The sequence below is a fragment of the Ammodytes marinus genome, assembly GCF_949987685.1.
Source record: "Ammodytes marinus genome assembly, chromosome: 4".
Taxonomy (NCBI): domain Eukaryota; kingdom Metazoa; phylum Chordata; class Actinopteri; order Uranoscopiformes; family Ammodytidae; genus Ammodytes; species Ammodytes marinus.
Genome location: NC_137233.1, coordinates 28,366,599 through 28,392,489, shown reverse-complemented (window position 1 = coordinate 28,392,489; position 25,891 = coordinate 28,366,599). Strand labels below are relative to the sequence as shown.

General features: G+C 41.7%; 1 protein-coding gene across 1 annotated transcript; it reads right to left on the bottom strand.

Moving 5' to 3' along the window:
- Window positions 1–668: 668 nt before the first annotated feature.
- srpk1b (SRSF protein kinase 1b) lies at window positions 669–23,676 on the bottom strand. Its single transcript, XM_080026895.1, has 16 exons — window positions 23,621–23,676; window positions 22,907–22,958; window positions 7,688–7,815; window positions 7,385–7,493; window positions 6,854–6,941; window positions 6,662–6,749; window positions 5,835–5,941; window positions 5,562–5,727; window positions 5,230–5,255; window positions 4,896–5,136; window positions 3,913–4,368; window positions 3,333–3,427; window positions 3,098–3,205; window positions 2,799–2,868; window positions 2,546–2,638; window positions 669–2,135 (listed from the first exon to the last, which is right to left on the bottom strand). The coding sequence occupies exons 1-16, from the start codon at window positions 23,631–23,633 to the stop codon at window positions 1,951–1,953; spliced, it is 2,025 nt and encodes a 674-aa protein (XP_079883021.1). The 5' UTR covers window positions 23,634–23,676; the 3' UTR covers window positions 669–1,950.
- Window positions 23,677–25,891: the final 2,215 nt, after the last annotated feature.

Genomic DNA, 25,891 nt, shown 5'->3' with positions numbered 1-25,891 from the left:
TAAAAACAGGTCATTTGACATGCAAACTAATAAACGTTTTGTATTCAAGGAGAATTTTGTCTGATTTTGGTTGAACCTCATATTTGAATATGTTCCTAATAGTAAATAATATGGATGTAGCATCAGGGCTGACCTCAGTTATTCACACGGCATCCAATAATCCTGGTTTGTGCGCGTCGCCATTTTGTGAGATTTTTACTCCGCCTCACGCCGGGGGAGGGAGATAGCTGACGTATACCTCCGAGGCAAAGTTAGGGACAACGGGCGGAGAGCTGTCACTCAAGAGATCGCGCCAATACATTTTAACCTCCAAAAGAATAAAAACTAGCATGGTCCAAAAAAATTCACCCCCCTCAGTGTTGTCATGGAGATATGACCTAAACATACAGACTAAAATGGTTTTGTGGACCAGGCTGTAAATAGGTTTAATAAGACTTTGAAAACAGCCTGTGAGTCAAAGAAAAATTGCTCAGTCTTGGTACCACCCCCAGTGGCACTTCCGGGTTACTACAATTTTGGTCACTTCCTTATTGGATGCCGGTAAAATTTGCTGAGGTTGGGGATTGGTTCCTAACAGTCCTCAGGATAAACTTATTTTGGTGCAGGAACTGGAAACACTGCAATCAAACAACTTGTTAGATTTTGAAAAATGTTTATTCTTATTATTCTTACATAAGCAAATATTCAAATTAAGATGGAAGACATGGACAGAAGGAGAGTAAACTTTGTACAAAAAAACAAGCAAAATGTTTTAAGGGGATTTCAAAGCGTTATTACAGCATTTGTTTTTAGTACAATCTATTGTTTTTCATATCCAACACCTCCATGTGCAGCGGAAACAATTGAAACAATGTTTTACTTTTCATACCACTGCAGAGCAGCTATACATTCTTTGAGGCATTCCCATTAAAAAAAAAAAATGCTCACACCTTTCAACTTGCAGTTTCATCTAGAAATGAGGCAAAACTTCTGCTGAAGAGAGGGAGAGAATAAAGGCCAACTCTTTGGTACAATGTACTGTACTGCACACAGGACATGGATCCACTTAGTTTGATTTGACTGTTTATGTAGGAAATGATTCATAAAGCCTTTTTTTTTTAACAGGCCAAACGTTATTCAGGTATGAATCAGCATAAGGTTGTCTTCTGCTGTTTAATATTATTCACATTATATTGGGCCAAGTGCTTTTTTTTTAAAAGACAACATAAGGTAATGCTGACACTAACAGTTACACTAGAAAAATCTGCGATTGCCCAGTTGAGTCAAAAATACTTTGATTTCTGACGAGTGTCTCTCCGGACTTGAAATGTATGTACGTGACATGTTTACTTTCTAATCACGACATTCAGCCTGTATACAAATGTACAAAAGTTTTGTGTTTTTCTAAAGGATAAAGCTGTGAGCATTACGAAGTTATCGATTTGGAGCACTTAGCACACATTTGGCAGCCAAAAGGGCGTAAAAGCTGGAATGGCCAACATTACTTACTGGCTAAGTTGGCCTTCGATGACATGAATGATGAATGGTTTTGATGGAAAGTTTAAGTTTCTGATAAAATCCTGCCCTAATGCATTGTAGACAAGTGCAACTTCTTAAACCCTAGAGTCCTTTATCTATAGCTAAAAAAGAAAGAAAGATCTGGAGTCAGAAAAGACAGAGAGAGAGAGAGAGAGGGGGGCAAGGTCATTAAGTCCTATGCAGCCAGTAAAAAAAAAAGTTATAAATACAGGGAGAAGACCAAAAGTTCCTTCTATCACCAGTGTAATCCAAAATAGGACAAAGACTCTGTAACAGTCTCTTTTTATTGTATTTATGAAAGTGTGTGTGACAGCCATGAAAGGAGATGCAGTCACCGGGGTCTTGTGGATATGAACATGTATCGTGTACTGGATCTTCAAACCTTATTTCTTCTTTCACAATGTGGAGGGTGGAAGTGTGCATGCGTGGCCTCTAGCATGTGAGCCACGGATGGGAGAGGCACTGGGCCGCCGTGGCCCTCCTTTCAGGCACTAGGTCCAGCATGGGCAGCAGGAAGCTGCTGAAGGTGTGGGCCTCGTCTTTGGACCACTCGTACTTTTCTGCCAACACGTCACCTAAACCCCACGGCTTCAGCTTGGTGATGTGACGTAGGTCTCCTGAGAAGAACATATATCAGTTAATAATATTAATATCACATCGGATTTGTATAGCGCTTTTACAAATGCTCAAAGACACTTCACAATAGCAGTTAGATAATACAAAACGAAAAAGTTTAAAAATTACAGTGTGCGTTAGTGTTTTATACGTAGGATAGTTTTATATATTTCATCTGAAACAGTGTCCATCGATGGAAAACATTCACCGCGTCTCCTCTTTGGACTTGGAATGGCTGCACTTAAAAGTCATTTGCGAGTTCTGTCCTCAAACTGAGCAGATGGCTGTTCCCTCGAGCCACCATGTGCTCAAGTCTGAAATAGTAACACTTTTGCACCAAATACAAGGAAGCGTATTTTAAAGAATGAACCGGATTTTTGGCTACAACTGACAGCAGGGCGGGCGTGTTTACCTTTCTTGGTGAAGAACTCCTTGGAGTATTTGCCCGCCAAGATCAGCTTCCGAGGAACTTTACCTAGCAGCTCGATGATGAGCGCGATGTGATCTAGGGGGAGGCAGAGAAACACACCAACACAGCTGATGAAACATCGCAACGGACGGCACAAGTACCCGACTCCAGCCTGCCTTGTTTTATAGGAATGATCTAGTGAAGGACATATAGTTAGAAACCTGATGTCGGACTTTGTAGGGAAGCAGACACTCACCTTCATCTCTGCAGTAGTCTTCTCCAGAATGAGGTTCAAACAGATAATCTCCTGTGGCAAGCTCAAAGGCCTGAGGGGAAGAAAAAAACCCTTATGAACTCAATAACTTGTGGACAGGCAGCTTTAATACAAGTCCAATAAAATAGTCAATGAGCTTATTTTTTTAATTTTTTCATTTAATAACACTTTCGAGCCAGTGTTAATGATGACGATTTCCTAAAGTTGTAAAATTACTCCAAGGGTGTGAGACTGTGTGTGTGTGTGTGTGTGAGTGTGTGATGTGAGTGTGTGTGTTTTACCATGCATGCTGTGCTCCAGATGTCTGCTGGCGTACTGTAGCCGGCTCCCGTCAGCACCTCAAGAGAACGATACTGCCGCGTCTGGATGTCGTCTGTGAAATGTTTGTGCTGCCAGAAGAAAAAAAGAAATGCTTAAAAACGCTGAGGCGCAGTGTAACAACTAGGCTGGTGTTTACAAACTGCAGAGTCGTACTAGAAATATAAAAAGTGCTAATAAATGTGTATCTTCACTCACCACCCAGCAGGCGTTGCCCAGGTCAGCGATCTTAACCTGCACTTTGTCAGCATTGAGAGGCTCCAACGGGTTGACTAACATGTTTCCTAAGGCTCCTGTTGGACAGAGGAGAGGGAAGAATGGCTTAAACATTTTTGACATATAGGAAGTGACTGATGAATTCTAAGCAGGCAGAATGCTCACAACCGCCCAAAGTCATCCACACAACTGGGAATAAAACTCCAAGTATCTTGTTATAAAAGACATGAGAACCCTTTACAACCCATCTTTGATGATGAGTTCAAACTCAAGATCTGACACCAGTTAGAGCTAAACCAGAGCATGTTGCAGTGATGTAGAAAAAAACTATAGCAATTACTATATACCGGGTTGCATGGGAGTTAAATATTGCTAAATATACTTTCAACTCTGATATGCAGTCAAGTGTAAAAACATACTACATATTTTACAGCAAAACAAACTGATTTGGTGACCAGAATACTCAATATAAGCTGTATCTGGCGTCAGCAAAGTGCTGGAACCACCACATCAGAGTATATACACAACAGTATCATCATACGGTTATAAAAATGGAACTAACCTTCCTGGCTTTCTTCTTCTTCCTCCTCCTCTCCTTTCTTGGTCTCCCCCTGAGTATCCATCTCTTCCTCTTTCTTCTCCTCTTTGAGCTCTACGGTTACAGAGTCTGGGCTGACGGAGGCGGGCGGTTGCTGCGGGTCGGTGTCTGTGTCCGCGGGTGAACCGTTACAGGTCTGCTGCTGCTGCTCTTCTTCTTCTTCTTCTTCTTTGTTACTTGTTGTGTCCTGGCTGTCTGTGCTGCTCTGCGGTAGGTTGTTGGCGTTCTGTTGGTCCTCCAGCTCCTCTGGCGTGTGATTGGTCCCCTGTAGCTCTGGGCTGCTCGGGCTCTCCGGTGTGGAGGTGCGGCCGTTGCAGTTCATCTCCATCCTGTTCTCCTCCTTCTTCTTCTCTGCCTCCTCGTCCTTCCTCCGCTCGTTCACCTCTGGCGTCTGCTGGGGCGGCTCGTCAGCAGTCGAGTCTGTGGGAATGAGTAGACAGTTCGGTTTATTCGATTCAGTAAAAAAGAAAAAGGTGCACTATGTTACTTTTGGGTGTTTCAGAGAAGTGGACATCTTGTAAGTTATATTCTCATAACTGAAAAAAAAAATTTAAAGTATTTCCTCCTGGGAAAATTGGAACACTGAAGTTACATAGCAGCCTTTAAAGACAGGTCACTGTGTTTACAGCAGCACGGCCCAAAGTTTTGTTTACAGACATATTCTAGTCTTACATTTGGTTCCAGGAGCTTCAATCTAATTTTGGTTTGATTTATTATGATAGAATCATTCAAAACGAAGTATTACATGTAGGGAAAATATGTTTTGTAAACTAACTGCAGGCGCCGCACATGTAAACCCCCTCCTCTAAAAGTGCATAGTAGACTATTCAATTCATTTTCTGATACTGACAACTTGAGTTATTATAGTTCTACTATATATACTACCGTTGGCGTTCTCTTGTAGAACGCCATATGATTTAAAGAAAGAAACTAAACAGTTGTTCCACCTGTGACAGTATGGCTGGCGATGTCTTGCAGCGTGGCAGACATGACGAGGGCAGCTGAGGAAGATGACTCTTCGGTGGTCTCGGTTGTTGTCGTCTCTTCATCATCATCATCCTCCTCTTCCTCTCCTCCTTCAGGCGTGGCTCCGGCCTCCATCTCCTGGATCCTCTTCTCCAGCAGCTCTGCTTGCTTCTTTTGCTTCTTCTTCATCTTCTTCTTTTTGTTCTTTGACATTTTGGCCATCTTGGGGAAAGAAAACAAAGGAAGGGGTATTGACTCTAAATGTCATTTCTGAGTCCTCATGACAGTAAATTGATCAAAGTAAAAAATACTTACTGGTTTGGGTGCTGGGGCCGTGCTCACTGTAGGAAGCAGAAAAATAAGAAATCAGAGGATTACATTAGCGAATGACGTATGTGGCATATCCTCGGCTTCTCTATAATTAGTATTCTGTTCAGGATCAAGCAATCCAGTGGTGACTCATAAGAGCTCTGTGTGACTATACGTTTAGAAACCTCTGCACACTTGTCAAAACCCTTGAGTTTCTGAAGGCAATCTTAGGTCCGATTGAAAAAACATAACCAAACCCATTTAAGTTGTATCAGTTAGTTGTATTCATGGAAATAATTGACAGATAAAGGATAATGTTATCTATTTAAGGTAGTGACCTGCAGAACCCGAGGGAGGCGCAGCGCCGGTTTTCTGCCACTGTGTAGCTTCGGCAGCCATTTTCTTGATGTAGGGCTCGTTGACCGTCAGCAGGATGTTCTCCGGTTTGATGTCTGTGTGGATGATCTTGCACTTGGTGTGGAGATAGTCTAAACCCTGCAGGACCTGCGGTGCACAAAGGGATCAGAATGAAGGGTGTTCCTGGTCAAAGTGATTTATCATGAATATAAGACTTACTTTAAAAAGACAGTTTCTATGTGGCTCTACAGTACCTGTCGTATGATGCTTTTAACACAAGGTAGGGGCAGGCCTTGATAATTGGACTTGATGATCCATTTCAGAAGGTGATATCCCAGCACCTCAAATACCATGCACACATCTGGAGAAAATACAAAGTCAAGGACAAATGCAACACAACTTCTGGAATTACTTTTAAATGTGAGTTTTCTCAATCTACATTGGACAAAAACATGTATAATGTACATACTCTTAAAGTGTCCGATTATAAAGAGAGCTCCTATTATAACTATTTAATTATCTTTTCACTCTGTGTGATGCCTTTCGGTTTTTCATGACTCACTCACTGTGCAAATGTTTTGTTAGAGAGATTGTTATTTGGGGGTTGCTTTAACTGGTCAAAAGTTAACTTAAATGTCCAAAGGACACCAAGGGCATGTTGCCTGTATACACAGCTGTAGGCTGAGAGCGTGAGAGAGGCAGGGATGGAGCAAGTGTCGGTGCATCAGCTAGCTGACGTCAGATGAACATCTGTGAACCACCAATAGCACTGCCAAGTGTGAATCTGGGGGTGTAATAAAATAGACTGCAATTTCACTGGCACTAAGATTGTTATTTGTCATTGCTGTTTGCTTTCAGACTCAATATTTCTAGTATAACTCTGTTGCTGTGCTGCTAAAGCCTTCACAGAAAGAAAGCAGTGGCACACCTTCGACAATGTTAATTGTTGCCAGGCACAGTTTGTGAGCACCATTTTTTTTAGGACATTCAATTTCGTACATTTTTATATAAACTGTAAAAGGTTGTTTTGGCTCCGTTTATGAACAAGGCTCCTTAACAAGAAATTCTCAACAAAGGATACGAGTGCCGTTTACGCCGGAAATTTTAAAGTCGTCTAGAAGCTGCACCACTTTCTCTCTGCTGGGGTCTTCGGGATCTGTGTTTCGCACCTGGAAAACACAAAGTTCACAGGTTGTGAAACTTATGAGCACAGGAATAACTGAAGTAAGAGCCAGTGTGAAAATATGTTTGTTATGATGACTGTGCGACTTACAGATTTGAGCAGCTTGATCTCGTCCAGAGCCGTCTCTGTGTAATGTTCAGCACTTTTCACAACTTTCATGGCCACAAAGCGCTTCTCCCTGAAAACACAAGCACAAACTCCAAGATTTAAATTGTCACAACCATATTTTAATGTGTCAAATATTATCAGTGACAGTGACTTCTCAGTGCATAATATATCCAAAAAAAGGCCTCAGATTTTTACTAGAAACTATAACCGGTATGTATTACAGGTCCATGTCCTATAAATATAATAGATTTAAATATAATATATTTATAGGTAGCAGCCCAGCTGAAATTCCTGGTCCTCCTGTGGACCATTATATACTTTTTAATGCACCAGTACTGTCTAGATATCTGGCTAATATCATATCCACACAGAATTTTTATACATTTTATTTTATGTATTTGATAAAGTATAACGAAAGCTGGTATGTAGCAAATCCACTTGTGATTCATTAGCTCTACAAATGTGTACATCTCTGTCTAAATGTACCATTGCTTAGTTTGTGAACAAACTTACTGGATGTCCCAGGCCAGCCACACAGTAGAAAAGTGTCCCCAACCCAGCTTACGGATCACATGGTACCGCCCGGTGAACAGATCTCCAATCTTCACATGGTGGTAGCCACCTGGACAAAGAAAGATGCAGATACGCTCAGACAATATTGTCATTATTGTATGTTGCTGTGTTGAGTGTCTGTGTATTCACATGACTAGAATCATGTTTTATAAAATCTTATATGTGTGTCGCTTAAATCAATGATAATACTTTATTGTGTACTAATATGTTTTATTGGCTTTGATATCGTGAGGTGGGTCTTACCCTTGCAGTAGTCGTTGGGGTCCTCCTGTTCATCGTCATCAGAGCCCAGGATCTCCTCCTCCTGCTCTGGGAGAGGAGAGTCTGCCTGACCCGGCTGAGAACCGCCTCCACGACCATGAGGCTCTGGTCTGAGGGAGGGGGGAGACAGAGAGAGAGAGAGAGAGAGGGAGAGAGACAGAGACAGAGGCAGAGAGAGAGAGAGATGGTTAGGGAGCAAATACATTGAAAAGACAGACACGAGTGTAAAGGATAGGAAGGAAGAAAAGAAGAACAGCGGGAGAGAGTGGGAAAAGGGGTGAAAGATCAGATCTGCTTTTTTTTTTTAAATATACAAAGCGAGAAGCGTGTGTTGTCTAAGCAGAATCCTAAACTACAAAGCGCTGCAGGAATCCCTGTAAGCAAATATCAGAGGCTGGTTTAATATATCTGGAATGACTCAACAGTGGTGTCAGCACAAAAGAGGGAACTTTAAAACACAACAATAAATGCTTTTAACGCTATGGAGAGGGACTATAGTCTTACAATGAAACCACTGGGACATTAATACAGAAATGTAATATAGAATTGGACGCTGAAACAGACTATTTGCATGCCAAAACTAAGAGGAAATATCAGGACAACCAATGTTAAACAATATTACTCCTTCAACCGAGAACTAATATCATTAAAGATGAATTGTATTGTTACTCGGCTAATAACTGAAGAATAACTGATGATGCAACAATGCTTAAATGAGCATGCTGTGTTGTGGGACTCTTAACATGGTGGGGATAAATTATTAAAGCCAATCCTCCAGTTGTTCATATAGGACAGCTCATTGGAGAGACACACACACACACACACACGCACACAAAATCAAACCAGTAAAACTAGATTTCCCTGCAGATGGTGAAGGTGCAGCATGTTACTTTGAGCAGTGCTGGAGAGCATCCAGCTCCATAAACTATTACCTGGGAGCACTGCACACTCTACCAGTGTGTGTTAATACAGCATCATTATCATCATCATTATTATCTCTCCATGTATCTGTGATATATATTAAGTAATTAAGCTGTTTTTGGATAAACCAATAGGATAAAGCAAATAGCTTTTGGTTTGCTATGCCGGTTGTACTCTTATCGCTGTCCATGGTGCTGAAAGAAGACACTGCACTGTCCCTCTCACTGAATCCAAACCAAATGGTAACAAACATCATATACCACAGATGAATAAGATCCACACCCCACACTAACAACTACAGAAAGATGCTGTCATCCTTTGATAAGGCAATCAGTCTAATTTTAAGATTACGTTACAATAATGCATTGACATGCATCATTCCCAAAAGTTCTAATTTTCAACATTAATTGAGTGGCATGGCCAGATGGACCATCATACAGTCCTCCCTAACCCTAATAACCACAAAATGCATTTAGGGGAATGGGTATCAATACCAAAACTATACTTTTTACAATAACTTTCTATGCTGAAAAAAAAAAAAAAAAAAAACAGTAAACACTGCATGGTGTTGAGGAGGATTTGGAGTTAATCAAAGCAAATTAAATCCATGTTAAATCTAAATTAAGCTATGGTAGGGTATAAGCAGCTGACTGTGTATCAGCCTCTAAAGAAAACTGCAATTATCGTCATTGCTTCTAAAATTGTAAATTGATGTCAGAGGAGGCAAATAATGATGTATTTGATTGCTTTAGTTACAGATACCTTGTTGCTATCTGCCGGACCAAACAGTGTTTAAGTCATTAGGATTAGCATGCTGAGCTAATCAGCATATTGGCTTTAATAAGTAGAAGGACCTCTTTGGATGAACCCCAGCAAGAAAAAAAAAGGAAGCTTACAAAGTTGTGTCATACTCAGCAACCTGCAGAGTTCAACTGTTTGTTACAGTTCCTGAGGGGGGAAGAGGCAATTAATGATGTTTGAGCTCAAGGGATTAATTAACACTCATTAGATCATTATTTGGACAACAGAGGCAAGTAGATCGAATTTAATTAAGGGTTTTTGCTTGGAGGCTAACTTCTTTTGAAGCAGAACACAATGTCAATGTCAGCCTCCAAAAGAAGAGAAAGGCTGAGACCAAAATACTTTTGATTTAGTGATCGTGCTTCTTCATAGTCAACCATCTGCTGTGATATTTTTTCTCTGGGAGGTTTTTACTAGAAGAAAAATGTGTCGGTGGAGTTGGCATGCTCACAATTTCCCATTCGATCAGAATGTTTACTAAAATACATTTACTGGGCCTCCCTATAATTTAAGTGATAAGACCCAAAACGTCTTACTTATTTTTGTAGGAATAAAAATGTATATTTCTTGTATTCATAAACTAAAGCATTGCAACAATAACAAACTTATGTGCTGCCTCCAGTCTTAAACTCTGGGCCTGACTGTGATTGTGGCTTAAGCCATTTTGATGAAGAACTTTGTCAGCCAACACACCGTTGGCAAAAGAAAAATACCACATTTGTTCATTTACTCGCATGCACGCAACAATGTACACGTTTTGGAAATGGTCCAAAAAAAATGGGTCAATCTCCTCTCATCCCTACCGCTTCAAGGTGAAAGAAAATACTCCATTGACTCTTCTACCTGCTGTATCTCAAATACCAAAGACAAACACACACTTTAGTGTAAGTACAACTGCAATGCACAATAAGAAACAGTGGGCTTAGGCTTGGCTTCAGTAGAATGTTAATTTTGTTCACAGTTAAAAGTTGTAAAAACATTTGTTGAGGACACTTCTCCTCAACCTGAATTCATTTGTTCATTTCTCTGTGGCCCCTGCAGCCTTGACACCTCTGTGGCCTTACGAATGACAGAGAATGGTGGATAAATATAAATTAGCTTAAAAATACCTTTAGCTTAAGCTAAAAAAAGAACCATGGACCTTTGCTGATCCCAGGACGAGGGCTAGATCTAAATATAGCAGACAAATTGAACCCAGAGAGCAGGAAAAGAGGAACAGGACGGTGGAGGTTAGAGGAACAATGTCTACATGAGATAAATATAAAGCAAAACATGTATGACGTAAACAGGACATTAGAACCCATCAAGAGCCTTCACACATTTAATGCCAGAAGACAGCAGATGGTCGTGACTTTAAAGATCATGCGTGCAAGTTTTTTTATTTATTTTTTTCACTGCGACAGTAGGACCGAGACCAAAGTCAATGTCCTCTAATCGCCCGAAAACGTGAACAAAAGGACAGTCCTTGAAGTATCCTCAACGACTTCTAGAAACACAGCATCAAGACAACCTCTAACTGTCTGTGGTTCCCACAAAAATCCACCCCCCCCCCCCCCCCACACACACACACACACACACAAACACACCTGATCTTACCTGGAAGAAGCACGTATGCCCATGGGATGTGACGGGACGAAGGGAGGACAACACAGTACAAGTGTTAAAAAGATAAATAAAAAAAGAGCGATAAGAGGACCAAAGCGATACGGATGAAGTGAAAGTAGTGGCGGAGGAGGCAACAGCGTTCACTGCTAATAACGGAAAAGCAGAGATTGAAGAGGGTGGCTAAGAGTGAGAAGAAGGGCAAGAGAATAGTGGTGGGAAGACTAGCACAGATAGAAGAGGAGGGAGAGAGACAGAAGAGAAATGTAGAGGCTCTGCTGCAGGCTGAGTCCTGGAGCCGAGGCACCACTGCACACTTGCTGACTCCCTCTCTCTCCCACTCTGTCTCTCTCTCTCTCTCTCTCTGCCTGACCGAGAACTCTCCTTGGCTGTCGTCAGCATCATGCCCGGCCCCCTCCACTGACAGCTGAGAAATGATTGGGTGATGCAGTCCAGCACTGCATTGCAGGTGAGGGACGGCATCAGCTCCCCCCCCCCCTAATTTTTCGTCTGACCAAAACAACACCATCACTCACTCCACCTCCACCACCACCCTCTGTCTGTCCATCATCATCAAACACACCCCCATCTCCCTGTCTCATACACCTGCCATTACAACAGTGTCTTACTCAGTTTGTTTTTCACCGGAATAGCAATTCTCCTCTGATTGTTTGTTTGTTGTATACGCATTATGCACCAGCAGCCTCTGCAGGGTTTGCTGTACTTGCTAGAAGGCTCATGTTTAAGCGTTTCTGCATCACACTCTCAGTGTGCAAATCCCATAAATAGATATAGGAGAGCAGGAGACCTACACCGAGAAATGGTTTTCTTTGCCATTTGTCAATATCATCCCATGCTAGAGACAATTAAGTCAAATCAATTTACAATTCTGAAAAACAGTGCATTTAGATTTTGTAAACAACCCCCCCTCCCCCAGCCACTGGAGGCATGTGCCCAAATGTCAAACCACCCTCTTAAAAAGGCATAATCAGCAGCGGCTGTGTATTAACACCGTATACTTTTCAACACACACACACACACACACACACACACACACACACACACACACACACACACACACACAGGATGTTGAGTAGATATTCCCTGATTGTGTCAAAGAGTGTTTTGGGTTACAATGACTGATGATGATGATGAGTATGCCATTCATTAAATCACTATCATGGCTTCATTGAAAAAGGGATTCACTTTTTTTTTTTAAGATTAATTTTAACTACGATAGCTTTCAAACGGCCTCATGTTTCCTCTGATAATCATAAATGACCTTTAACAGCAAACGAGACCACCAGTGCAAAGAAAGAAGTTTTTATATAGTTTTTATTACTGATTTTGGTCTGGTCGCACACCCAGTCCGATTTTCGGTTCGCACGTGCAGGCTCTATGGTCACATATCCGTATTGGTCGCAGATTTCAGTGTGGCGCAGCAACGGGATTTGAGAAGCCTATCCCTCCAGGTGAGGGAAGGGGAGCGGGAGCCTTGTTTGAGAGTTATTTGTCATCATAATGACTGATAACGGGGCTGAACCATCAAAGAAAAAAAAGAGAATGCAATGAAGAAAAGCTAAAAGGGAGAGTGATATAGGCTACGGGCGGGACGAGGGCGTTGCCAAGCAACGCGTATACAATTTCACGGGAGCGAACTAGACTGCAGTGTTTATTCCTAAATGAATGAGCGGTAGCCTACTAAAACAAAGTTTGCTTTGCTTCACCATCATCAGATAACCATTATCTGAAATAGTCATTCTTTACATCAACAACACAAACACATACCTCATCGTGATCCATACTAACTGCCGTCTCTCGTTCATTCGCTTTCTGTGAGGACACGTAATCTTTCAGCTCCGTGGGAGAGAGAGTAGTTAGGTGACACTGCTGCATCAACTCATTGCAATCAGGTGTGTGGCATTGACTGGCATTAGTTGATGCAGTGTCAAAACCACTCTCACAGAGCCGAAAAGAGTCCGTGCCCTCACACTTTCAACACACGGACATGCACTATATTGCGCCCTTCTCAGTTCACACTCGCACGCCTGGCACGAGCTAGAAAACAGCTTTGCGACAGCGGGCGTCGTAAAAATACTACCGCTTTTGTCCAAAGGGGCCGCCAACGGACCATGTTACTAGTAGTGGCTTTAAGGTAAAGTTGAATTATCACCTCCTCGTCCAGGGCAAGTTTTGAACACACCCCGAATACTTTCAGAGGATCAAGTACCAACCTGAGCATGTTAGTCATTCATGCTTTTGTCAGCAATGTGTCATTAAATCAATCTTATTATTAGCATATCTGAGGTTTTCCCATGCTAGCAGTTGTGCCAGACGGTTATGTTGGTCTGCTGATAAGTACGCACATGAAACATTTGTAGACTTGTTTATTATCTAATTCACTTTGGTGTTACGAAGGTCATTTAAGAAAGACAAATTGGATAAGATAGATCGCGATCAATATATTAAAACAGTGCAGCTATTTGACCTCAGATAACATTTTTGAATTGTAACTAGTCATGATTAATTCATTCCTGTGACTAAGTTTTGTATGAAAAAAAAAATCAAAACATCATTTTGCAAGCTCTGCCTGCAAAATATACAAAGACCTCCAATGTCCAGTGTCACTGTCAAGCAATATTTAATATAGTGTTATACCTTATCTTTTTAATCCTACACTAATTTAAAAAAATACATGTAAATCTTAATTCATTGTACATATCTGAAAACAAACCTGATTTAATGGTGGAAAAATCTGAATAACTACGGTATGTTGCTCAGAAGTTTCCTCACAGTACAGCACAATCTGATGACGAATCCAGGTGACTTTTTTTAACAAAGTAGCTGCAGCTTGTTTGCTAGCTTTAAAACACAGCATGTGAGAAAAGATTACATGTTAGACAATACACCTTTTCAGACATTTCTAAAAATTGCAAAAAAAACATTATATTCACTTTAAAAAAGGGACCATGCTCTCTCCCAGACCAGCGTCTGCTCTGAAAACAGTCGAAAGATATCAAGTGCATACTCACTCCAACAACGGACCCCACTACCAAAATCTGATGGCCCCTGCTTTGCTTCAAGAAACCAGGTCAACATTCTTTTTGAATGCCTTTGACCACTTTTATAAATGGAGCTGAAACCGTCTTGTTACACAAAAGAGCCTCACAAATGGTCAGATTAACTGCAGCCTGGGTCTCATATTTCTATGGGACAGTGCCAATGAATGAGGGCTGCAATCTAACCACTTGACATCTCCATCTCTCTTGAAGTGACATATGCCTTGTTTCCACCAAGCAGTGCGGCATGGTTCGGCACAGCCCGCTTTTATTTGCTTTTCCACTGTCAAAAGTTGGGTAGGGTCCCAAAAAAAGCGAGCTGAGGGTGCCATAAGGGTGGAGCTACACACTGCAGTCCGTTAATTGGTCCACACAACCATTTCCGCGTTAAACCGCCGTGTCTTGTCACCTTGGCAAGATTGAAAAGTCTTGTGTTTAGCAAAGAAATTACGGCGTACAGCTCTGTTGATGGTGTAGAATGTTTTTCCTCTTCATGGAGTTTATCAGCCGGCTAGACTGTGTCCCACTGCTACGATGTCACCATACATACCGACCCGAGTCGCACTGCTCAGTGGAAACAAGGCTAAAGTGTGTCGGTGTCTTCAGAGGGGTATACTACGAAGCAAGATTAAGGGCTGAGCGAGGTCTTGAGTCTAAAGCCAGAGTTTTCAGTATCACGAAAGGTGGCTCTCTTTCTACCTGGCTAGATCACCGTGGTAACAGAGGCTGCACGGCTAACCTGCCCAGACCAGTTTTTGTTCCAGAGTTGCCCTTTAAGGAAACTACACCTTTTGAAATTCCGCGGACCTGACTATATTGTCTGAGCGATACTTCTCACTGAGTAAACTAGTTAAATCAGTAAGTTAATGAACGAAACGAAGCCGTGACATAAGGCTTACATTAGAGTGAACTGTAAATTCGCGATGCGGCTTTTTGCCACATGCATAGTTATTGATGCAGAAAATGTAAAATAGCCAAGACCTAATGTATGCAGCGCCACTCTATGCTCTCACCTGGCGATCTACACACACTGGCTCTTAATGAAGCGTTCTATAAAATCACATGTTGCAACATTATATCGCTGCAGACTCGCAGGTTAAGCTTCTCACAGTAGATTCATATTTGTCCGGAAAATACAGAATACAGGTTTTGTATCTAAGCTATTTATAGTAATGGTATTTATAAGATGCAAATAAAGGGCTATTAGCCTAAATCAAAATCGTATTAATTTCGATGTGGCTCAAAACTAAAGTGATTTTCCACATAGGATATGCTATTCATTAGGGGACAGTGTCAGACTTAAATCAGATTCTTAAGTGTAGGATTATCAACTAGGCTAAATGGCAGGGGTTGACACTAAGGTTTCAAATGCACTTGCCCATAGGGCAAGTACAGGTAATGTTTTACTTGCCCGAATGTTGTGTTCACTTGCCCAAAAAAACTGTTAAACAATGATATATACAGTATAGGCTAATTGAATTATACATTTTAGCGATCTCTTGTCTCTTAAATGCAAACACTGCTTACTAGTCTCATCCTGACCACATAAAACGAACAACAATTCATATAAGCCTATATATCATGACATCACACACTACACCAAGCGCTTGGTCCTGCTGCAGCATCGTGAAAGGACCTCTTTTTGCCATGCACCTTGCCCAGGGGCTCAGAAAACTCAGTCTAGCTCAGAGTCAAGCTGAATGTTAGCTTCCACAGAACAATTTTACTTATTTAAAACGGTCACATTGCCAAAAAGTGATCGTGTGGCATAAAATGATTAAAGTCCACCATGTTAAAGCTATTGCCCAGTTATACTGTAAGTAAGAGGGGGATCATTCATTTCTATTCATATTGATACCATTATAAAGACTCCACAATCCAAATCTTTATCGATACCTTTCTATTATTTTGTTTAAAGAGAACTGGTATTATTGCTTTAATTGCTTATATGATGAGCAGAGCTCAGGATAGGACTTTAAGCAGGTCATAATTCCATATTTAGGCCTACTATTTAGTTTATATTGCTAGGAAAACAATTTTTTTACCCAAACTGTAGGCTATTATTCAAGCTTCCCGCGAAAAACTAAAATTTCTTATTTTCTTGATGTTACATTTGAACACATCATGATGTCATTTTATTGACCTGTGCCTAATAATCATTTTACTGAGCCGACCTGAACACATCACATTTGCGTTTGCGATTTTTTTTAGCTAACTAGGTCTTATCCTGCAGATTTTAATATGGATTTAAAAACTATCCGATTTTTTAACTGCGGGACTTGCTACAGTCTCTCGTTTGTTGATCACCGCTGCATTGAATGAATGATGAGACGGTGCGGAGCCCGTCTGCAGCGGCAGCGGCTCAGCAGACAAGTTTTTTTTTTTTTTTGGAGACGGAGCGGGTTGAAGGAGTTTCTTCAAGACAGTCGAAGGTAAAACACTTTTACAGTCCGTGATGCGGTCCAGTGATGGAATAATACGCTGAAGTAGGCCTAATTAGATGAAGATGACCCGACTCGATATTTAAAATGATATAATGTGACCTAGCCTACTGGACTCCATAACCGTATCGATAAGCTCAAACGTTATTGATTTCTGGGTTTTGAATATAGCGGAACCAGGTCCGTAGGATAGAGCCGGCCTTCGGAACGTAGACAGCGAAACTGCGCGCACACAGGCTGTGTGTGTAGTGTGTGTGTGTGTGTGTGTGTGTGTGTGTGTGTGTGTGAGAGAGAGAGATAGAGAGATCGAGTGCGAAAGAGCGACCGTGATGCTGCTGGCTGCCGCGCGCAGCTGCTCAATTGCGAATATAGCCGATCTATTTTGTGTTAGTTAGCGGGAAAAAAAATGTTTTGCAGACTGTAAAACACATGAATACATAGCCTAGACTACAGACAAACCCTCTAAAATCCACTTGCCCGTCCGGGCAACCAAGAAGCAATCTCAACTTGCCCAAACATTATTTTCAGTTGCCCCGGGCAAGCGGGCAACCGTTAGTGTCAACCACTGCTAAATGGTGTACTGTTTAAATCCGAGTTAAACCTTTAATTGCTTTATAATGTCACGTTACGCACTGCGAGAACGATCTGTAAAATAAATTAATCAATTCAGTAGCCCAATTTTCTGACAACATTCCACTCTCTCCTTATTTGCAGTAAGAGTTTTTTGGCATAGCTGTTTTCTGCTGTTCTGTGATCATTCAGACTGACAAACTCTTCCTCTTGAGTGAAGTCAGCGATGCACTTTTTTTTTTTTTTACTCAGCTGCTCGCAATCAGTCCGTTTGTGTAAAGTTAGCGGCACAAGGTCAGTCCATTCTGTGCGGAAGCAGAGTCAAATGACGGGTAAAACGCCCCCTTTCATGGGGACGCGCACAGAGCCTGAAGCCGAAACCCACGTTCAACATAAGAGGTTGATAACTTCCTTCGTGATACCGGTTAGTTCTGAGCGAGGGTTGTGTTATGTTGAACCAGATCAAAAAAAAGAGAGCCGGGCTCTGTTGAGTTTGCTTTGTAGTATACCCCTCTGGTCTCTCCTGGCTGTATTGTTTCCTCCTATCCATCTCTATCAGGTTTGTACAGCAATATAAACACAGGACAGGGGGAGCTATTGGGGATGGAGTGTGACCAAACCAGGCAGCACAATGAAAGAGCAGCACTGGGGAACTGTGCTGAGGGTGCCATGTCCACTAAGTATAAATTATCATACTCCTCTAGCACTTAGGGAGGAGTCAGAGATTCTGGAGAATGCTTTTTGTCAGGATCAGTGCATATCTCTTCATAATCAGCTACCTGTCCTGTGTGCAAAAAATAAAAAAATAATTTGATTGTTAAAACACAGCCTAAGCTCTAAACGGGCAAGTTCCTTGATACGGTGGACCCCCGTTGTTAACGTAACCTTTATTTACAAACCAGTTTACAAAGCATAGGCTGTGTATTCACACTAGATATCTTCCAGCACACACACACACACACACACACACACACACACACACACACACACACACACACACACACACACACACACACACACACACACACACACACACACACACACACACACACACACACACACACACACACACACACACACACACACACACACACACGTAGTTGATTGTGAGGAGATATTCACCGATTGAAAAAAGTGATTTTGACAACAAGCTTCCTCCAGAATCGCTGACTCCACCTTTAAACAACTGATCAAAGTAGGCATGTGTCATGCAATTGAATCCCTCTCAAACAGTTTCATTTTCACATTAGATGGCATATTGGTGACTTGTTAACATACAGTATATATGCAATGCTGCCATGGAGAATAATAGCATCTAAACAGTGTTTCATGTTAAGCACTGTCTGTGTAAAATGTACCTGTCAATAAAGGAGACAGAAGGAGAGGACACACACTATAGCTGTGTATGCTACATAACTATTAAAAAAGCTGCAGGTTTTGCTAGTTCACCAAAACAAATCTCCCTCTACAAGAACTGAAGGAAGCCAACATCTTCATGGTAGCGATCAACTTTACAACCAACACACACATTAATACATTTCTGCCACTGACGGGAAGAAGGGGTAGTTAGTGGTCAACCTCCAGGGGGTGGACAGAGAGCAAGAGACAGAAAAACAGGGGGGGGGTGCAGTATGTAGTGGGCTACAGATGAGAAAAGATTTGATGGGTTATGTAATGAACTGCAGCTATGGCTGCAAGAGAAGAGGAGAGAGATAAAAGCAAAACACAAAAGAGAACAACTGTGCTGGCATATACTCTGTTCTGGCACACACAGTCCTAAAATAACACCTGGGGCACAGCAAGCCAAAGAACAAGTAGTTACATGGCTGACGTGACGCAGAGAAAATTATATTGTAAAGAAAAAGATAAGTTTAGTAAAAAAAAATAAGGTGGGTGATAAAAGGCTCTATTCACAATCTGGCAGCGGCAATCCACCAGGGACATGATCAGTGCGGCTCTCGCTCACTCCGCAGGTATTCAGGTACCTCGCAGCACAACAACAGTCAGCATCTGCTCCTTAATGAGAAATAGATCGGCCCGTCAATAAGTCAGCCCAATAGTGTGTAAACTGCTGTACACACACACACGCACGCACGCACGCATGCCAATAACCCTGCTATGCTGCAAAACCCCCATCGTCACAGATTTCAACAATCAGTGCACGCACGAGCTAAAAGCTGAGTACCACAGCTCTTCCCTTCAACCTGGCCTCCGCTTCTATCGAAGGCAAAACAAGAGACTTCACGCACTATACTCACTTGCATGCGAGACCGCTGGCCAGCTTCACCACAGCTGTATTGATGGAGACGATCCAGTCCAGCAGCCACATGACCCAGAGGATGCTCGGCTACAGCTACGTTACACAATTCTATGCTCAACTGAACTTGGCAAAAAAACAAAAAATAAGTGAGTGGCACATTGGACCAGGTCTCCTCTCTCTCTCTCTCTCTCTCTCTCTTTCTCTCTTCTGGCTCTTCCACTGAGCATAGGTTGCTGCGTAATCTCAGCACAACAGCCACAACACAGCAGCTGACACCAGAGAGTGGGTGGGGAAGAATGTGATGGTGCGAGGAGAGAGAGAGAGAGAGAGAGATTGACTTATGCTTTGATGCTCACCACTTGCTTGATGGCTATCGACAGAAATGATGCATTTTCAATTGCAGCCTCGCTGTCACTGCTGATGGTGAGTATGGTCATCATTTAAGTGTTGATGTAATTGTCAATGACTGTCACATGCAGTATCTCGCAAAAGTGAGTACACCCCTCACATTTCTTCAAATATTTCATTATATCTTTTCATGGGACAACACTGAACTAATGACACTTTGATACAATGTAAAGTAGTCAGTGTACAGCTTGTATAACAGTGTAAATTTACTGTTCCCTCAAAATAACTCGACACACAGTCATTAATGTCTAAACTGCTGGCAACAAAAGTGAGTACACCCCTGAGTGAAAATGTCCAAAGTGGGCCCAAAGTGTCAATATTGTGTGTGGCCACCATTATTTTACAGCACTGCCTTAACCCTCTTGGGCATGGAGTTCACCAGAGCTTCACAGGTTGCCACTGGAATCCTCTTCCACCCATTCATGACATCACGGAGCTGGTGGATATTAGAGAACGTGCGCTCCTCCACCTTCCGTTTGAGGATGCCCCAAAGATGCTCAATAGGGTTTAGGTCTGGAGACATGCTTGGCCAGTCCATCACATTTACCATCTGCTTCTTCAGCCAGGCAGTGGTCGTTTGGAGGTGTGTTTGGAGTCGTAATCCTATTGCAATACGGCACTGCCCAGTTTACGAAGGGAGGGGGATCATGCTCTGCTTCAGTATGGCACACAGTACATGTTGGCCATTCAGTGAACTGTACCTCTCCCGTGCTGGCAGCACTCATGCAGCCCTAGACCATGACACTCATGGTCTTACTGCACCACGACCACCATGCTTGCCTGTAGGCAAGACACTTGTCTTTGTACTCCTCACCTGGTTGCCGCCCCACAACCTTGACACCATCTGAACCAAATGGGTTTATCTTGGTCTTATCAGACCACAGGACATGGTTGCAGTAATCCATGTCCATAGTCTGCTTGTCTTCAGCAAACTGTTTGTGGGCTTTCTTTTGCATCATCTTTAGAAGAGGCTTCCTTCTGGGACAACAGCCATGCAGACCAATTTTATACAGTGTGTGGCGTATGTCTGAGCACTGACAGGCGGACCCCCTACCCCTTCAAGCCTTGCAGCAATGGTGGCAGTATTCATAGGTCTATTTTCCAGGGCCAACCTCTGGGTATGACGCTGAGCATGTGCTCGTAGTTCTCCACATGCGTTGATGCTCCAAGTCTGGGGTTTTCAAACTGTCCCTGCGTTACAAATTGCATACTCTTTTTTCTATTCTATATATTACCTCACCATAAAAAAATTATTGGTTAGTAGGCATACAATTGGGACATACTTTTACTTATTTATTTTATCATAACATTGTGCCTTGATCTTGCCTCTTGCTTTTATATCACACACACACACACACACACACACACACACACACACTTCGCAGGGCTATGTTTCCTAACATTTGTGACTGTCAGTTCAAATTTTGTGAAAATAAAAACACAATCAGAATATTAAAAATATTCAGAATAACCTGGCGGGACAGGTATTATTTCTGGAGACGATTAAGGCATTACTCGGCAGCTGAGCCCGACCGAGGCCGGGGAGGGAGGTTGGAAGGGGCAAACAACCCACTCGTTGCACTCTGCGTTCTGAAACTTGACCGGAGACTTGACATGTTCAGTCTTTGGGGACTCCTTGCAACGGCATCAGCAACGGTGCAACTGTCAGTCTACACTGCTGCAACTCACCCCTGCGACGTTCTAAAACCGTTTTGTGTCGTCGCGAATCTTTGGTGTAGACGGGCCTTCAGAGCCAAAGGACTAACTATGAAACAAAAGTCATGAGGACATTAAGATACTTGAGTTTCCCAGTGACATACTTTCATGGGATATCATTATCTCCAACATCAATTGTGAATAAAGTTCCATAAATCCGGTAGACATCTTAGGAAAAAAGATGCCACTAATAACTCAAGGACTCTCATGATATAGCTATTATATATTTCCACAAGTGTTTTCTTCATATTCAGTAGGTGTCTGAAGCCCTTTGACAAAAGCTCATAGAAATGTCATCAATAACTGTTCATTTCTTCCCTTTTTTATACTTCGAATTAATCGTCTGTACTTGGTTCAAAACGTTAGTTTTGAAAAGTTGAAAAAATGGTTTTGCCAAAGATGTCTAAAATTAAGAGTACTGCTCTTCAGTGGGCTTTGCATTTTGGATCGATGCTTATCCATTCTAGTAATAGACCACTTAAGAGCTGAGGGAAAGACAAAGTACATACGTAATAATAAGCAATGCGACAACTGCTGGAGAAGAAACTTGTTCATTGGGCTGTAGTTCAAATGTTACCTACCTCTTGAACGCAGCCCAACCCTGGCCTTATTAAACCAGATTTGGTTTAAATTGTTGGCCTCTTGTAAGACTTGTAAACAGGTGACTGACAACATTCAAATTAATTATGACTCGGCAGCAGTGTAAGTATATTTGTTAACTACACTTTTATGTGACTGCGACAAATGCTTTTTGGCAGATGTGCAAGATCTTGCAGACATATCTCATCTAAATTAACTCAATAACAGATAATAGGGTGCTGTTTGATTAGCTTCATTGCCACAGCATATTCAGCAACACTGGTTCGTGAATGTTGAAAGGCCCATTTGCATTATTGATGTGGCTTTTTAATTGAACCATCCTGGTGTCTTGATACATTTGCATTGGTTGCAAAACTTCAGATGATTTACATAGTACATCATGTGTAATAAATAAAATGTCCTTTTATAGCAGGAAGGTCAAATCAAGTCCAATTTGAAAAAAACATTGATCATTTTGCAAAATGGCTCCTATAACAGCATATCAAGACACCTAAACTACTTGGCAGCTTGTCTGAATGACTGCCTGGCCTAACCATCCATAATAAACTACTGGAGTGTTCAATTGTCAAAAGTGCCTATCATCTCTTAAACGATAAACCATAACAGGTCACATACTTAATTCACCAAAAGCTTTGGCTTAACAACACACACACACACACGATGTAAAGTGGGACAAAGTAGGATTTTGACTAATTGTTGACATAGTTCACAGCCAGCCAGGTGAGGTAAATACAGCTGAGCAGTTTGCATGAGTGAAACCTCCTGCATTGTGTTTCCAGATTGAGAGGATCAAAGAATAAACCGTGATAATATGGAAACTTACTTTTTACCGGGTTTCCTGGGCTTCCTCTTCTTCCTTGCTTGCATTGCGAGTACTAAAACGTATATAGAAAGAGAGGGAGAGAGATGCTGTTACAGGTGTTGTAGGTTTAACACTAAACTCAAAAACAAACACGACACGGTGTCTTTCGTCAAAACTGTAATTGCCATTTATTTCTATTTTGTATTTAAATATAAACAAGGTAGTTTCGGGTGTAGCAACTGTGAGCGGCTAGCAGGTAACATGTCAGGAGTATCAGCCTTTCAGAAAGCGAAGTAAACCGGCCTTGGCGGTGTGTTCCCCTATACCAGGGGCATTTAAGTTAGCTGCTAACAGTAACGTGGTGCCTTTTCACTGCATTATTCATACGTGGTGTTGTCCATTATCATTTTGAGTCCTGGTAAATGTGTCCATAGTTTGGGGACACCGTGGCTTATATAATGTATTTTAACTCTAGCCAGGATAAAAGTTTTGGCGCACACTAGTCCACGCTCAGATGCTAGTCTGAAGGCTACAGCTAGCATACTGATACCACACATACTCGCACAGCAGAGCGCATGGTCTACTTTTACTTTTCAGCTGTTTCGCAGCTCGTCACAGTCAGTCTCTTCAATAAAGATGGGTGTCTTTTTTTACCAGAAGCGTGTCTTGAATAAAGGCATGTGTGTACAAGTACTTGGTGTAAAATGCATTTAGGAGTAGTAGTTATAACGTTACCTTTTCTTTCCATGCTGATAGCCAGTCAGGAGAAATGCTGCGTTCATGTACTGTTGGAAATATCGGAACTCTAAAGTGCGCGAAAATGAACGAGCTGTGGGGGGGCGGAGTGTACAGGAGCTGCCAACTGCGTATTGTATCTTATGGCGAATGCATGACATATTTCAACACTAATACCAATTGTTTTCTTATACGTAATTGTGCAACTGTAAAAGGGTCCATGTTAGTTCATGGCTGGGATTACCTGTCAAAGAGCCAGGGGGAAAGCTTTGCTGTTAGGGCCCTATACTGGACCCCCCTACTACTGCCACCTGCATTATGCACCCTGTCGCCTCCAATTTACGATTAGGTTACTATTAAATCCACTGCAACCAATAGGCTACTCTTGAGCAATTAAATTGTGTGGGTTTTTTTGTGTGGTAATTTTACGCTCCAAAACATGCTCCATGTTAGTACAATGTATAGGTGCATCTCGTAGGCTATTATTAGAATATCATGGAAAAGCAAAATTGTTTCTGTTATTTAATTGAAAAAGTAAAAGTTCCATATATTCTACATTTGTTAGACATAAAGTAAAATATCTCTCTCCCTTTTTTGTTTAATGTTGCAGATTACGGTTTACAGCTCATGAAAATCTCAAATTCAACATCTCAAAATATTAGAATAGGCTATTCTGTATGGCCAATCAAAAAAAGGATTCATAATCCAGAAATGTCGACCTTCTGAAAAGTAAATTATTTTATCAACTCAATGCTTGGTCAGGGGGGGGGGGGGGGGTCCATTTGCATGAATTATTGCATTAATGCGGCATGTTATGGAGACGATCAGCCTGTGGCACTGCTGAGGTAAGATACCATGGTGCCCCAAATCATCACTGATCCAAATGAAATTTTGCATTCGATCTGGAAATCAAGGTCCTAGAGTGTGGAGGAAGAGTGGAGAGGCACAACATCTTGAAGTCCACTGTCAAGTTTCAACAGTCAGTGATGATTTTGGGGTTCAATGTCATCTGCTGGTGTTGGTCTAATGTGTTTTATCAAGTCAGCGCAGCCGTCTACCAGGAGATTTAGGGTTGGATTTTGAGCACTTCATGTTTCTGTCTGTTGACAAGCTTCATGGAGATGCCGATTTCCCTTTTCCAGTAAGACTTGGCACCTGCCCACACTGCCAAAACCACTAGTAATTGGTTGGCTGACCATGGTATTACTGAGCTTGATTGGCCATGTAACCCTCCTGATATGAAACCCATAGAGAATCTATGGAGTATTGTCAAGAGGAAGATGAGACACACCAGATAACAATACAGATGAGCTGATGCAATAATTCATGCAAAGTAAGATATCAGACCACGTATTGAGTGGATGAATGAACATTCTTTTCAGAAGGATGACATTTCTATATTATGCATCCTTTTTTTGATTGGCCCTATGGACGTTTCTAATATTTTGAGATGCAGGATTTTCATAAGCGGTAATTCACGAAATTAAACTAAAAAGCCCTGAAATATATCATTTTATGTCTATAACTTTTTGAATTAAATTAAAGAAAATAATGAGCTCTTCAATGATATTCTAATAATATGAAATGCACCTGTACACTCGCGGGACAGTTTATTAGGAACACCTGACCTTGCCACAAATGGGTTGAATCCCCTTTGGCCATGCACTGCCTTAATTTGTGGCATACTTCTATTATTGGATGGAATTCTGCATACCTTGGTTGGAATGAGAGGTTATTTGAGCTACTGTTGCATTTCTATCATCTCAAACCAGTCTGTCAGTTCTCCTCTGACCTCTGACATCAGCAAGGCTTCGTCCACACAACTGCCGCTCACTGGCTATATTGTCTTTTTCGGACCATTCTCTGTAAACCCTAAAGATGGTTGTTCGTGAAAATCCTTATAGTCTGGAATCTAATCCAGTATTACATAATTTTCACTTACCATGAGTATTTTTAAAACTCATGGCATATTCTTCTGCCACAAATGGTGTTCCATACACCAAGACGTCGGTCGATAACATATTGGAGAAAGGAGCCAATGTGGGCCCTGATTAACAGAGGACTGTTTGTGCATTTAAGATCCATAATGTGTTTCTATTGTTTTAATTCCATCTGTACAGTTAGCAGAGTCTTATGAATTGATATTGCACTATAAATATTTATAGAGTTTTATTTTGATTTAGACTATAATCTTTATTTCTGTTATGTTTCACTAGCTTTCAGACAGGTTACCTGCGCTGTGCTGCCTCCCAGTGGCGGCAAACTGACAGC

Bases quoted from the DNA above. Each gene is read 5' to 3' on its own strand.
- srpk1b (XM_080026895.1), bottom strand. The intron at 3,206-3,332 runs GTGAGTGAAGAT...TTCTTCTGGCAG, and splicing joins TGGGCAACGCCTGCTGGGTG to CACAAACATTTCACAGACGA. The intron at 2,869-3,097 runs GTAAAACACACA...TCTTCCCCTCAG, and splicing joins TCTGGAGCACAGCATGCATG to GCCTTTGAGCTTGCCACAGG.